The following is a 15,086-nucleotide window of genomic DNA, read 5'->3' on the forward strand; positions in this document are numbered from 1 at the left end:
TCCAGCCTCATCTCATCTCAAACACAACTTAATTTCAGGTCGTTCTTATCAAAGTCAGTCGCTCCAAGGCTGAGGGGAGGCAGAAGTGGAGAGTGATAGTTCCCAAGGGACTGGCAAAGGCCCTCGGCAAAGGCAGAGTCTTCTCAAAACGACAAGGCAAAGAGAAGAGCGCGTTGCAGCTGCCTCCCCTCTCCCTTCTAATCAAGGCTGTTAGGTACGAGCTTAGGATGTTGTTGGAGGTATTTACGAAGGAGTGATATGGAGAAAATGGCAGTAAAGGATGAGGAGGGCTGGAAGGGCTGGAGCCACCCAAGAAATGGGGGAGAGGACCTCCCCGGACACATCCAGGATAACAACGCCACCAGACAGCACGGGTAGTGCCCTGCCAGCGCCTGACAGCATTTCTCTCTGGGAAAGCTTCGCCCCCTTCCATACGATCCAAATTTCCAAACCCTGCTTCCCACCCGACCCCTCTCCCCCAAAATATTCCCCATCGCTGGCCTCTCTCCCTTCCGCCTCCGGCGCCCCCACGCTCTCAACCTCTCCTCCCCTTCCCGGGTCACCCACCCTCTGGACTGCCTGTCGCCGGCCTCCGCGGCAGCTCGCCCAGACCCCTCCCCCTCACCTCTCCTCAGCGCCTCCTCGTAGCTGAGAAATCCGATCCGTGACTCCTTGGCGCCCATGCTCCCCTCATCCCCTCGGCCGGGGGTCGGAGCCTGATCTCGCCCCCACCCCCCTACCGCCTTCTCCTCGGCGTCCCTGGGTGACGGCGTCGGCGTCCCAGGTCCCCTCCTCCTACCCCCACACTAACAAGTGCGGCTACTGCCCCGGCGGCTCCTCCCGGCCGCCGCCACCGCCTCCATGCCGAATCACGTGACCCGCTCCCACCCCGCCTCCTTCCCCTCCCTCCTGCTCCGCCCTTCTCTCCCCTCCCCTCCCCTCCCTTCCCTTCCCTTCCCAGTTCACGCCCTCGCCCCTCCCCCACCCGCCTGTCGCCCGCCCCGCCAAGGGTCACCTGACCCGAGGCCGGGAATTGTTCCGGGTAATGGCCGCCAGGGGCCAAACGCTCCGCCCCACCCCACGCTAACCGCGCGCAGGAGCGTAGGGGAGGGGCTGGATTGCCGCACGTAACGCATCATCCCCACCCCACACCCCTACTGCACATCGGCCAATCCGAAGCTCCGAGGCCCCGGAGCGCTCGCCGGTGCGGGTGGGCGGTGACTCCCGGGCGCGCGGGGACTCGTTCTGGCGCTCGACGGGCGGGGCCGGGGCGATCAACGGTTGGTCTAGACGCGACCGAGTCCCTAGTAGGAAGAGATGAGGAAGCTTAGGGGGTCGTGGCCCTGAGAGATGGGGTTCGTGAGAGCGGACCGGCGGGCAACTTTTAACGCCATGCAAATTTTTATTAAAGGAGAATCTCAAGGATTTTCTGTTACGAAAAAAATTTCTAATCCTAATGGGGGGATCCTTAGGGAAAGTGAACTTTGAAATGACGTTTAGTCCTTCCCGTGTTACCCCATCCCTCCCCACCCAGCTGTTAGCTTTTCCTTTGACATCGCAGATCGAACCCTTTGGCCCACCTCTTCGGCCGTCTCCAGCTCTGAGCCTGCCCCGTGGACAGATTCTTTGGAAAAGTCTCTGCGAAGAACTTATCTTGTTTCTCTCCAAGAGTTGCTCCCCACCGAAAGTAGGGGGTTACAAGTCTTAGAGCAAAGTTCCCTGTTTTTTAACTACTTTGCTTTCGTTAGTTTTCACCCTGAAAGTAACAGTACAAAGCTTCTTGATAAGGAAACAGTTAAGGAATGTAAGTGTTTGGATTAAATTAGACTCAGGGTTCTAGTTAGGTAATTCAGAGACAGTAAAAGGATTTTAATTCTAAAGCCAACAGATTCTAATATGCTCTGCTAGAGAAAGAATGTAATATTGTCTGTTTTAGTACTCACCTTTCCTGAGCAACCAGATCGGCAGCATGGCTTTAGTCACAGCTCTGCCCTTTCCAGCTCACTGTGAGGCAGTTAATTTTAAGACCTCAAATTAGTTTCATTACTAAAAGGCAATGACTTGGGAGTGTACTCCAAAGCCTTTTAATTTCTGGGTCATTAGTTCGTTATTTTCTCCGTTTATCATGATGTTGCTTATTGGTCCACTTGTGAGGATTTTTGTTTTATGTTGAGGTACAATACATAACTGAAGGCTGTGGTCTCTGATCTTCATTGATAAGTCCTTTAAGTCCCCTTTCAGAAAGCAAGGTTGTGTCATGTGCATAACACAGGTTGTCAGTGAGTCTTCCTCCGATCCTGATGCCCCGTTCTTCTTCATATAGTCCAGTTTCTCAAATTATTTGCTCAGCATACAGATCGAATAGGTATGGTGAAAGGATACAACCCTGAGGCACACCTTTCCTGACTTTAAACCAATCAGTATCCCTTTGTTCTGTCCAAACAACTGCCTCTTGATCTATGTGAAGGTTCCTCATGAGCACAATTAAGTGTTCTGGAATTCCCATTCTTTGCAATGTTATCCATAATTTGTTATGATCCACACAGTTGAATGCCTTTGCATAGTCAGTGAAACACAGGTAAACATCCTTCTGGTATTCTCTGCTTTCAGCCAGGATCCATCTGACATCAGCAATGATATCCCTGGTTCCACGTCCTCTTCTAAAACCGGCCTGAATTTCTGGCAGTTCCCTGTCAATATACTGCTGCAGCTGTTTTTGAATGATCTTCAGTAAAATTTTGTTTGCATGTGCGATAATCATGATAAATGGAGAAAAGATTGAAGTTATCAAGGATTTTATTTTACTTGGATCCACATTCAACAGCCATAGAAGCAGCAGTCAAGAAATTAAACGATGCATTCATTCCATTGGGTAAATCTGCTGTAAAGGACCTCTTTAAAGTGTTGAAAAGCAAAGATGTCACCTTGAAGACTAAGGTACACCTGACCCAAGCCATGGTATTTTCAGTCACATCATATACATGTGAAAGCTGGACAATGAATAAGGAAGACCCAAGAAGAATTGACACCTTTGAATTGTGGTGCTGGTGAAGGATATTGAATATACCATGGACTGCCAAAAGAACGAACAAATCTGTCTTGGAAGAAGTACAATCAGAATGCTCCTTAGAAGCAAGGATGGCGAGACTGTGTTTTACATACTTTGGACATGTTGTCAGGAGGGATCAGTCCCTGGAGAAGGGACATGACACTTGGCAAAGTACAGGGTCAATGGAAAAGAGGAAGACTCTCAACGAGGTGGATTGATACAGTGGCTACAACAATGAGCTCAAGCATAACAACAATTGTAAGCATGGTGCAGGACCGGGCAGTGTTTCGTTCTGTTGTGCATAGGGTCACTATGAGTCGGAAACGACTCGACGGCACTTAACAACAACTGTTTGTTATAGACATATGTCTCCAGACAAAACAACCCAGTCATCTTCCACCTTAAAAGTAGGATTTCTGAGTTAAAAAAAAAAAAAAAAAAATTTTTTTTTTCAGATTATTATAATTACTGGGAAATGAATCTTAAAGGCTCAGCCATCAGGAAAAAGACCTTCAAGAGTTTAATTCCAGTGTACCCTAGGTATTATTTCTGTCCTAAACAATCAATACTTAAAGGTGACACTGTTGTACAAAAGATAGGCCTTGTTGTATGTACTAAGTATGTGTTCACTTAGAAGCAAGTTATTTTATCTAGTCTCCCATGTTTCAAGTCGGGCAAGTGCCCACTTGGAACTAGAGTTGGAATTTAACTCGAGGTAGTACATTTTTATAAAATACTCAAGAAAAAATAGATTATAAACTTTATAATGTAAAATTTAGAGCAGTGCTGATACATAGCGACTTGTGAAATTCCTGCCTTAGCTTCAGGACTGGCTTCTCCTGTGGCCACAAAAATTTTCACCCTGTCAAAGTTTACCATGGTTTAAATATTTCTAAAAATTATGGGTCGAGATAGCAAACTAAGAAATACTATTTCTCCTTCGAGTTAAATTAAGCATGTTATTGAAGGCACTGAAGCAGACAGTTATATCTGATGGGAATTTTAAATGTTTAGCTGGGATTAAAACCTGCCTTTGGGTTTGTATTACACAGTATCAGGCAGCTAAATGTTAAATATCCCTTTGTAACTTAAAATTGATAGAGTACTTAAATTTGATGATGTAGAAAATCTGAAGTCTATTGAAGAGTTGGTGGCTTAAAGCCACCTGACTTTAAGCATTACCAAAAAAGTTGATTCCAACTCATAACCATAGCTTTGATTATAACTACATGCCTTTGAATGGATTGTCCATATGAAGATTTAAAACATGGAAGATTGCTATGTAATTTCTCCTTCCAGTTGGGCAACCTAAATTCCAATCTTCCTCAGTTTGTACTCCCGGAGAAATAGCATGGAGTCATTCAGTACCTGCCAAAGAGGCTTAGATAAGCTAGAGATGGGGAAGTCAATACAATAAAGAAGAGGTGGAACAGCACCTGAGTTATGTATAACTTTGATTGCCAAAAGTGAGGCCAACAGTATATGAAGTATGACTTTACAGTAAGAGAAGCAGTTTTCCAGTATGCCCTATGAACTTAATCTTGTTGCCTTACAGTGACCCTATATGAGAATGTGGTCACTTATATTTCAGAAATGACTCGATGGCAACAGGTTTGGTTTGGGTTTTAAAACATTTTCAACTTTTTTAATAAAAGTAATACGTGCTCATTGTAAAATATTTTCCATTAGTACAAAAGTATATATAATGTAACCCAGTTTCTCTCCCTAGAGCTAACCATTGCCAACCTCGGTATGTAGCCTTCCAGTTTTCTGTAACTGTACTTATCACATTTTCCATGCATAATTACCTGCAGTTTATTTTACTCAACAGCATATCTCAAACTGTTTTTCGTATATAGGTCTTATTCTTCTTAACAGCTATATAGTATTCCATTGTGTATGATGTACACATAACCAGTCACCTATTGATAAACATTAAATCTAATCATTTCAAGTTTTTCAGTATTACAAACACTGTTGCAATAAACATCTCAGTACATATATCCTTGTTTACATACGTGGGTATATCTGTAGATGGAATTTCCAAAAGTGGAATTGCAGAGTCCAAGAGTATGCACCTTTTAAGTTTTAATAAATGCTGTCAAATTGCCAGATTACATTCTAATTAGGAATATTCAAGAAAGTCAATTTCACATCACTCTTGCTAACATTAATATTAATTTCAGCTGATTTTTGCCATTACTCTTTACCTATTATAAATTCTACCAACAAAGAATTGAATCCCTGCTTTTCTGGATATGAAGTTCATTTTCATTTTAAACATGGGCAAAATATTGGAAAAATGACTAAAGCTATGTCATACTCTTTGGTCACAGCCTTGAAAGCCCCATGGAGCATGGTTCTACTCTGACACACATGGGGTCATGCCCTGAGTAGACATCAACAACAATCTGCAATTAAAGACATTTCTCCTTTCTATTTATCATTCTTTAAAAGATGAGTATAATTGGCAAATAAAATTTCAACAGAGCTTCTAAGAGCTTCAGATTCACAAGATACAGAAGCTAAAACTAAGACTAGGGAAGAAATAAAGCATTCAAAGTAAGGGTCTTTAACTTAGCCCTACTTTACAGGTCTTCTTTTTCTGTCTTACCACAATCCATGCTTGGCAAACAGTTGACACTTCTCACTGAACCCGTAAGTAAATGTTTACTCTTTCTAATATTACCATATCACCCTTTTCCACCCAGCTGGAATGAAGTTGTATTTTTGTCTTCTTAAATTAATAGTTTACAAAGGTTAGGGAATGGGTCCTGACAGTCCTGACAGTGGCTGCTTTTTCTTGCTCCTGAAAAATGAAGTAGCTTTGTTTTAGTCCTCCTCTGATCTCCTGTTGCTCCCTATATGGCAGCTAGATTGTACTCTTAGGCGTCTTCTCCAGCCTAAATTTATACAAACTATAAATTTGACAGTAAGTACGTTACTTGAGTGCTAATCAGAGTTAAAACCCATAGGATAATGCAGAATCCAGCTTTGAACAGACAGGATATGTCTCACTTCAGCCTCTAGGTTCTAAATAGTTTTGCCAAGTCATCTGAAGTCTAGCTTATCATTATAATATCCTTTCTTAGATATCTGAAGAAACTCCAACTCATCCCTAATTAGCAGTGTGCCCCTTTGATTTTTTCATCTAGTAACTGAGAGATTTAAACTCAATCAGGCTTTTTCCAGCTCTTAAATTCTATTGTCTTATTTGAAATGTAAATTATTTTGCAGGCTCGAATCTTTTTATTTTTAGTTCAGGCTGAATTTTTCTCACCTTGCTATTAGTAAAATGCTTCTACTCTGGGTCTCACCTTTTACTGAACTGCTTGTCTGTTCCTCTGATATCCTCCCTTGCTTGATTCCAGGCCTACTTTTGATCAATAACTATTATTCTAATATTAAGGTATAACTTTGTTTATATGCTCACTTGACTTACAGTATAGTTGGAGGCAAATTTTATTTCTTTGTGGCACTTACCCCAGTGGAAAGATGGAACTATAGCTGAAATATGCCTGCCTATATACAGTTATTTAATTGCTAGTAATTGTGGCATAGTTTGAAAACTCTGAGGGATTTACAGTGGAAGCGAGGTTGGAGTAAGTCATTGGAGTTCTTAAAAGGAGTTAGGAAGTCAAAGAGCGTGTGAGTTGTGAATCTAGGTTTAGGTAAAACTTTTTGCTTCTTGGTACTGATATAACAGTTAACATCTTTAAAAATCCCAACATTTTCATCCAAAAGGATTTGAAAGCTGTACAATAGGATTTGATCAAAAGCTTTTGGCAACTATGTTCAATCACTGGTACCGGGGGAGGGAGAGAAGAGAATCAAATCTCGGTTTCTTGGAAAGAGGAAGGAAATTCACATAAAAAAGAGGAAGGTGACAATTCCCTCATGCCTATTTAGCATCTTCCCACTGCCCCAGCTTTTAGTATAAATGTCACAAATAGTTCATTTTAAAATTTATAAAACTGTGTGCAAAGGACTGGGCTAAACACTAGTGATAAAAAAGATGAGTAAGAAAAAGCCTCTGGGAAGCAGGACTTCAAACTTGTTCATTCCAGTTCGAATCCCTCATGGGAAGTAATATGATCAAGATACAAGATGTTAGGGGATGACATATCTAATAAAAGTTTAATCTCTAAATTATGCAGAAAACTTCAATAACCCAACAGTAAAAAGACAAACACCCAAGTCACAAAGTAGGCAAAGGAAATGGACAGACATTTCACCTAACAGGACATTCATTCAGGCGACCAACAAATATAAAGATGCTCTCAATCTTTAGCCATTAGAGAGATGCAAATCAAAACCACAAGGAAATACCATCTCACCCCCGCAATAATGGCACTGATCAAAAATTCAGAAAACAATAAATGCTGGTGAGGTTGTGGGGAGATTGAAACTCTCATACACTGCTGCTGGGAACATAAAATGGAACCTATACAAAGATCAAGAGGCAGTCGTTCAAACTGAACGAGGGTATGCTGAGTGGTTTAAAGTCAGGAAAGGTGTGTGTCAGGGTTGTATCCTTTCACCATACTTATTTGATCTGTGTGCTGAGCAAATAATCCCAGAAGCTGGGCTATATTGAAGAAGAATGGGGCATCAGGATTGGAGGAAGATCGTTAACAACCTGCATTTTGCAGATGACACATCCTTGCTGAAAGTGAAGAGGACTTGAGGCACTGATGAAGATCAAAGACCACAGCCTTCAGTATGGATTACATCTCAACATAAAAGAAAACAAAAATCCTCACAACTGGACCAAGAAGCAACATCATGATAAACAGAGAAAAGATTGAAGTTGTCAAGGATTTCATTTTACTTGGATCCACAACACCCATGGAAGCACCAGTCAAGAAATCAAAGGATAAAACACAACAGAGAGTCCCTGATGGAGTGGGAGAACAAAAGTGTGGAGCAGAACTCTAATTAACGTAAAAAACCAGACTTAATGCTCTGATTGAAACTGGAGGAACCCCCGAAACCATGGCCTCTGGATGCTCTGTTAACCCAGAACTAAAATCATTCAGGAAGCCTACTCTTCAGACAAAAATTAGACCGGACTAAAAAGCATAATACTCATGAAGAGTGTACTTCTTCATTCAAGCAGATACAGGAGACCAAATGGGTGGCTCCTGTCTGGAGGCAGGATGAGAAGGCAAAAAGGGACTGGAGAAGGCTGGATGGACATGGGAAACTGGGAACGGAAAAGGGGAGGGTGCTGTCACATTATAAGGATTGCAACTACTGTCACATAACAGTATGTGTATAAATTTTCGTACGAGAAATTAACTTGAGCTGTAAAATTTCACCTGAAGTACAATTAAAAAAAAAAAAGAAAGGATGCATTACATTAGGCAAATCTGCTGTAAAAGACCTCTTTAAAGTGTTAAAAAGCAAAGATGCCACTTTGAAAACTAAGGTATGCCTGACCCAAGCCATAGTGTTTTCAGTTGCCTCATATGCATGCAAAAGCTGGACATTGGATAAGGAAGACCAAAGAAGAACTGACACCTTCAAGTTATACTGTTGGCAAAGAATATTAAGTGTACCAAAATAATGAACAAATCTGCCTTGGACAAAATACAGCCAGAATGCTCCTTAGAAGCAAAGATGGCGAGACTGTACCTCACGTACTTTGGACATGTTGTCAGGAGGGACCAGTCCCTGGAGAAGGACATCATGCGTTGTTAAGTATAACAAAAAAAAAAAAGTTGTTAAGTATAGGGTCCTCTAAAAAGAGGAAGACCTTCACCGAGGTGGATTGACACAGTGGCTGCAACAGTGGGCTCAAGCATAACAATGATTGTGAGGATGGCACAGGACAGGCAGTGTTTCCTTCTGTTGTACATAGGGTCACTATAATTTGGAATCGACTTGAGCAACAACAACAATGCTATCGAAAACGACATGGTGCTTCCTTAGAAAGCTAGAAATAGAAATACCATATGATCTAGCAATCTCATTCCTAGGAATATTCTAGGGAAATAAGAGCCATCACACGAATAGACGTATGCACACCCATGTTCACTGCAGAATTATTCACAGTAGCAAAAGATAAAAACAACATAAGTACCCATCAACTGATGAATGGACAAACAAATTATGGTACACACAATGGAATGCTACTCAAGGATAAAGAACAATGATGAATCTGCGAAGCATCTCACAACATGGATAAATCTGGAGGGCATTATGCTGAGTAAAATAAGTCAATCACAAAAGAAGAAATATCTTATGAGACCACTATTATAAAAACTCAAGAAAAGGTTTACACACAGAAAGAAGCAATCTTTGATGGTTACCAGGGGCAGATTAACCAGTAAACAGGGTATGCAACAGTTTGCATTGAGAAAGGTACACATGGGCTTAATTGTATTTACGTGTTAATCTGTGGTGAGCAATTTCACATGGGTTTCACTACATCTTTGACATGGAGGGGGACAGGTGAAATTGTACACAGCAGATTGGTGGGAAGGCCCAATTGGGTCCTTGCGTACCCTGCTTATTGGGTAATCCAGTCCAGGAAGAGGGTGGTGAGGGGAGATCACTAGATAGTACCCAAAAAACCCATTCCCTCAGGTCGAGTCCAACTCATAGGGACTCCATAGGGTTTCCAAGGCTCTAAATCTCTAGGGAAGCAGACTGCCACATCTTTCTCCTGCAGAACCACTGGTAGTTTTGAACCACCAAATTTTTGGTTAGCAGCTCTTCAGCATTAACCACTGTGCAACCAGGGCTCCTTAACTAGATAGTAGACAAGTGTTAACTCTGGTGAAGGGAAAGACAATACACTGTATAAGGGAAGTTAGCACAACTTTACACTTAGAGGCACACAAGGAAAAAAAAAGGCAACCACAGTAAATACTATAGCATATACAACCCTACAACAACAGTAAAAACAATAACTTACGAGCAGATATATAGGCAGGTAAGTATCCTGAATAAGGGAAGAAGGATCTATAGGAGTATACTCACGTACATATATTGGTAAGGCTGCGGATATTTTCACATATTTGTATTACAGCATGTATATTCATATATATATATAATAGAGCACAAGGGGGGCACAGTCATAGAAGCTTCCTAAACACATCCAGATACCTTGAGGGACCAAGTTACTGGGGCTGAGGGCTGGGAACCATGCTCTAGGGGGACATCTAGGTCAACTGGCAGAACAGTTCATAAAGAAAATGTAAATCCTATTTTGGTGCATAGCATCTGGAATCTTAAAAGCTTTCGAGTAGCCTTCCCATTCCATCCAGAGCAAAAGAGAATGAAGAAATCCAAAGACACAAGGAAATTATTAGTCCAAAGAACTAATGGGCCACATGAACCACAGCCTCCACAAGCCTGAACCCAGAAGTAGTAGGTAATCCCTGGTTACCACCACCAATTGCTCTGACAGGGATCACAATAGAGGGTCCTAGACAGAGCTGGAGAAAGTATAGAACACAATCCAAATTCACAAAAAAGACCAGACTTACTAGTCTGACAGAGACTGGAGGAACCCCTGAGACTATGGTCCCCTGACATCCTTCTAACTCAAAACTGAAGCCACTCCCGAAGTTCACCTTTCAGCCAGAGATTAGACAGGCCTATAAAACAATAATACACATGAGAAACATGCTTCTTAGTCCAATCAAGTACAGGAGACCAAATGGGCAACACCTGCCCAAAAGCTAAGAGGAGAAAGTAGGAAGGGACAGCAAAACTGGGCAAATGGAAACAGGGAACCTGGGGTGGAAAGGGGGAGAGTGCTGACACATTGCAGGGATTGCAACCAAGGTCATGAAATAATTTATGTATAAATTTTTGAATGTAGTTGTTAGGTGCCATTGAGTCAGTTCTAACTCATAGTGACCCTAGGTACAACAGAACAAAGCACTGCCCAGACCTGCACCATCCTCACGACCACTGCTATGGTTGAGCCCATTGTTGCAGCCTCTCTGTCAATTCATCTCATCCAGAGTCTTCCTCTTTTGCATTGACCCTCTACCTAACCAAGCGTGATGTCCTTTTCCAGAGATTGGTCCCTCCTGATAACATGTCCATAGTATGTAAGACGAAGGCTCGACATTCCTGCTTCCAAGGAGCACTTCAGCAGTGCTTCCTCCAAGACAGACTTGTTCGTTCTTCCGGTAGTCTATGGTATATTCGATATTCTTCGCCAACACCATAGTTCAAATGCATCAATTCTTTTTTGTCTTTCTTATTCACTGTCCAGCTTTCACATGCTTCTTCAAAAGATGCGATTGAAAATACTATGGCCTGAGTGAAACACCTTAGTCCTCAAAGCGATATCTTGCCTTTCAACGCTTTAAAGAGGTCCTTTGCAGCAGATTTGCGCAATGCAATATGTCCTTTGATTTCATGACTGCTGCTTCCCTGGATGTTGATTGTGGATCCAAGTAAAATAAAATCCTAGACAACTTCAATCTTTTCTCCATGTGTCATGATGTTGCTTACGGATCCAGTTGTGATGATTTTTGGTCTTTTTTTTTTTTAATAATTTTATTGTGCTTTAAGTGAAAGTTTACAAATCAAGTCAGTCTCTCACATAAAAACTTATATACACCTTGCTACATACCCTCAAGTACTCTCCCCCTAATGAGACAGCCCGGTCCCTCCCTCCAGTCTCTCTTTTCGTGTCCAGTTCACCAGCTTCTAACCCACTCTACTTTCTCATCTCCCCTCCAGGCAGGAGATGCCAACATAGTCTCAAGTGTCCACCTGATCCAAGAAGCTCACTCCTCACCAGCATCCCTCTCCAACCCATTGTCCAGTCCAATCCATGTCTGAAGAGTTGGCTTCAGGAATGGTTCCTGTCCTGGGCCAACAGAAGGTCTGGGGGCCATGACCACAGGGGTCCTTCTAGTCTCAGTCAAACCGTTAAGTCTGGTCTTATTAAAATTTGGGGTCTGCATCCCACTGCTCTCCTGCTCCCTCATGGGTTCTTTGTTGTGTTCCCTGTCAGGGCTGTCATCCGTTGTAGCCAGGCACCATCTAGTTCTTCTGGTCTCAGGATGATGTAGTCGCTGGTTCACGTGGCCCTTTCTGTCTCTTGGGCTGGCAATCGCCTTGTGTCCTTGGTGTTCTTCATTCTTCCTTGATCCAGGTGGGTCGAGACCAATTGATGCATCTTAGATGGCTGCATGCTAGCGTTTAAGACCCCAGACGCCACTCTTCAAAGTGGGATGCAGAGTATTTTCTTAATAGATTTTATTATGCCAATTGACTTAGATGTTCTCTGAAACCATGGTCCCCAAACCCCTGCCCCTGCTACACTGGCCTTCGAAGCATTCAGTTTATTCAGGAAACTTCTTTGCTTTTGGTTTAGTCCAATTGTGCTGATCTTCCCTGTATTGTGTGCTGTCTTTCCCTTCACCTAAAGTAGTTCTTATCTACTATCTAATATATGAATGCCCCCTCCCACCCTCCCTCCCTCCCCACTCTCGTAACCACGAAAGAATGTTTTCTTCTCAGTTTAAACTATTTCTCAAGTTCTTATAATAGTGGTCTTATACAATATTTGTCCTTTTGCAACTGACTAATTTTACTCAGCATAATGCCTTCCAGGTTCCTCCATGTTATGAAATGTTTCACAGATTACTCACTGTTGTTTATCGATGCGTAGTATTCCATTGTGTGAATATACCATAATTTATTTATCCATTCATCTGTTGATGGGCACCTTGGTTGCTTCCATCTTTTTGCTGTTGTAAACTGTGCTGCAATAAACATGGGTGTGCATATATCTGTTCGTGTAAAGGCTCTTCTTTCTCTAGGATATATTCCAAGGAGTGGGATTGCTGGATCGTGTGGTAGTTCTATTTCTAGCTTTTTAAGGAAGCGCCAAATCAATTTCCAAAGTGGTTGTATCATTTGACATTCCCACCAGCAGTGTAGAAGTGTTCCAATCTCTCCACAACCTCTCCAACATTTATTATTTTGTGTTTTTTGGATTAATGCCAGCCTTGTTGGAGTGAGATGAAATCTCATTGTAGTTTGATCTGCATTTCTCTAATGGCTAATGATCGCGACCATTTCCTCATATATCTGTTAGCTACCTGAATGTCTTCTTTAGTGAAGTGTCTATTCATATCATTTGCCCATTTTTTAATTGGGTTATTTGTCTTTCTGCAGTTGAGTTTTTGCAGTATCATGTAGATTTTAGAGATCAGGCGCTGATCAGAAATGTCATAGCTAAAAACTTTTTCCCAGTCTGTAGGTAGTCTTTTTACTCTTTTGGTGAAGTTTTTGGATGAGAGTAGGTGTTTCATTTTTAGGAGCTCCCGGTTATCTAGTTTTTCTTCTACATTCTTTATAATGTTTTCTGTACTGTTTATGCCATGTATTAGGGCTCCTAACATTGTCCCTATTTTTTCTTCCATAATCTTTATCATTTTAGATTTTATATTCAGGTCTTCGATCCATTTTGAGTTAGTTTTTGTGCGTCGAGTAAGGTATGTATGGCTCTTGTTTCATTTTTTTGCAGATGGATATCCAGTTATGCCAGCACCATTTGTTAAAAAGACTGTCTTTTCCCGATTTAACTGTTTTGGGTCCTTTGTCAAATATCAACCGCTCATATGTGGATGGATTTATGTCTGGATTCTCAATTCTATTCCATTGGTCCACGTATCTGTTGTTGTACCAGTACCAGGCTGTTTTGACTACTGTGGCAGTAAAATAGGTTCTAAAATCAGGTAAAGTAAGGCCTCCGATTTTTGTTTGCTTTATGTTGAAGTGTAATCCTTACCAAAGGCTGTATAGTCTTGGATCTTCATTAGCAAGTGCTTCAAGTCCTCATCGATTTCAGTAAGCCAGATTGTCTTCCACCAATCCTGATGCCCCATTTTTCTTCACGTAGTCCACCTTCTTGCATTATTTGCTCAGCATACACATTAAATAAGTATGTTGAAAGGACACAACCATGACACACACGTTTGCTGATTTTAAACTACACAGTATCCCCTGGACAAATGGAAACAGGGAACCTGGAATGGAAAAGGGGAAAGTGCTGACACATTGCGTGGATTGCAAATAATGTCATAAAACAATTTGTGTATAAGTTTTTGAATGTCATTTTTAGGTATATACAGCCCCCTGGAGAACATTGCCCCAACCCTGCAAGGTGTTGCCACCTAGATGGTGACATAATTGTGTCTTTAGAAGTTCCATTCCATCATTCTATGAAGCTGGATGCTTCAGGATGATGGGGAACATGGTAAGACCAGTGAATTCCATGAACACATGTCCATTGCCACACTTCATTTGCTATGAAGTGAATCCCTTGATCCGAGGATACGCTGTGTAGGATACCATGACGGTAGTTAAGGCATCCTGTAAGTCCATGGATGGTAGTTTTGGCATAAGAATTGCATGCAGGGAAGGCAAATCCATATCCAGAGTGTCTATTCCAGTAAGAACAAAACTGCCCTTTCCATGATGGAAGAAGTCCAACATAATCAACTTGCCACCAGGTTGCTAGCTGATCACCTTGAAGGATGGTGCCGTACTGGGGACTCAGTGTTGGTCTCTGTTGCTGGCAGATTGGGTACTCAGCAGTGGCTGTAGCCAAGTTGCCCTTGGAGAGTAGAAGTCCATGTTGCTGAGCCTATATATAACCTCTATCCCTGCCACTATGGCCACTTTGTTCATGAGCCCATTGAACAATGACAAGAGTGGCTAGGGAAAGATGATGACTGGTTTCTACAGAACACATCATCCTATCCACTTGATTGCTAAAGTCCTCCTCTGCTGAGGTCATCCTTGAGACACAAATATCTTCACTTCTTTGGCCCATTCAGAGAGATTTATTTACATACCTCTTCCCTGTATCTTGTCTCCAATTTTCTGGTCATGTTCCTTTCAAGTCCCTGAACATCCAGCCAAACCATTGGCTATAGCCCACGAATCACTATACAACTGCAAATCTGGCCATTTCTCCTTCCAAGCAAAGTGAACAACCAGGTGTACTGCTCGAAGTTCTGCCCATTGGGAGGATTTCTCTTCACCACTGTCC

The 15,086-nt window shown here is 42.1% G+C and overlaps 1 protein-coding gene across 2 annotated transcripts in view; it reads right to left on the reverse strand.

The window, feature by feature from the left end:
• Window positions 1-857, reverse strand: part of USP32 (ubiquitin specific peptidase 32) — a 212,936-nt gene extending 212,079 nt beyond the window's left edge. For both annotated transcript variants that reach the window (XM_049860791.1, XM_049860790.1), the window contains exon 1: window positions 626-857. In XM_049860791.1, the coding sequence (XP_049716748.1) occupies window positions 626-683 (58 nt within the window). In that variant the 5' untranslated portion in view covers window positions 684-857. The remainder of the gene's footprint in view (window positions 1-625) is intronic.
• Window positions 858-15,086: the final 14,229 nt, after the last annotated feature.

This window comes from Elephas maximus, chromosome 19, assembly GCF_024166365.1.
Source record: "Elephas maximus indicus isolate mEleMax1 chromosome 19, mEleMax1 primary haplotype, whole genome shotgun sequence".
Taxonomy (NCBI): Eukaryota; Metazoa; Chordata; class Mammalia; order Proboscidea; family Elephantidae; genus Elephas; species Elephas maximus.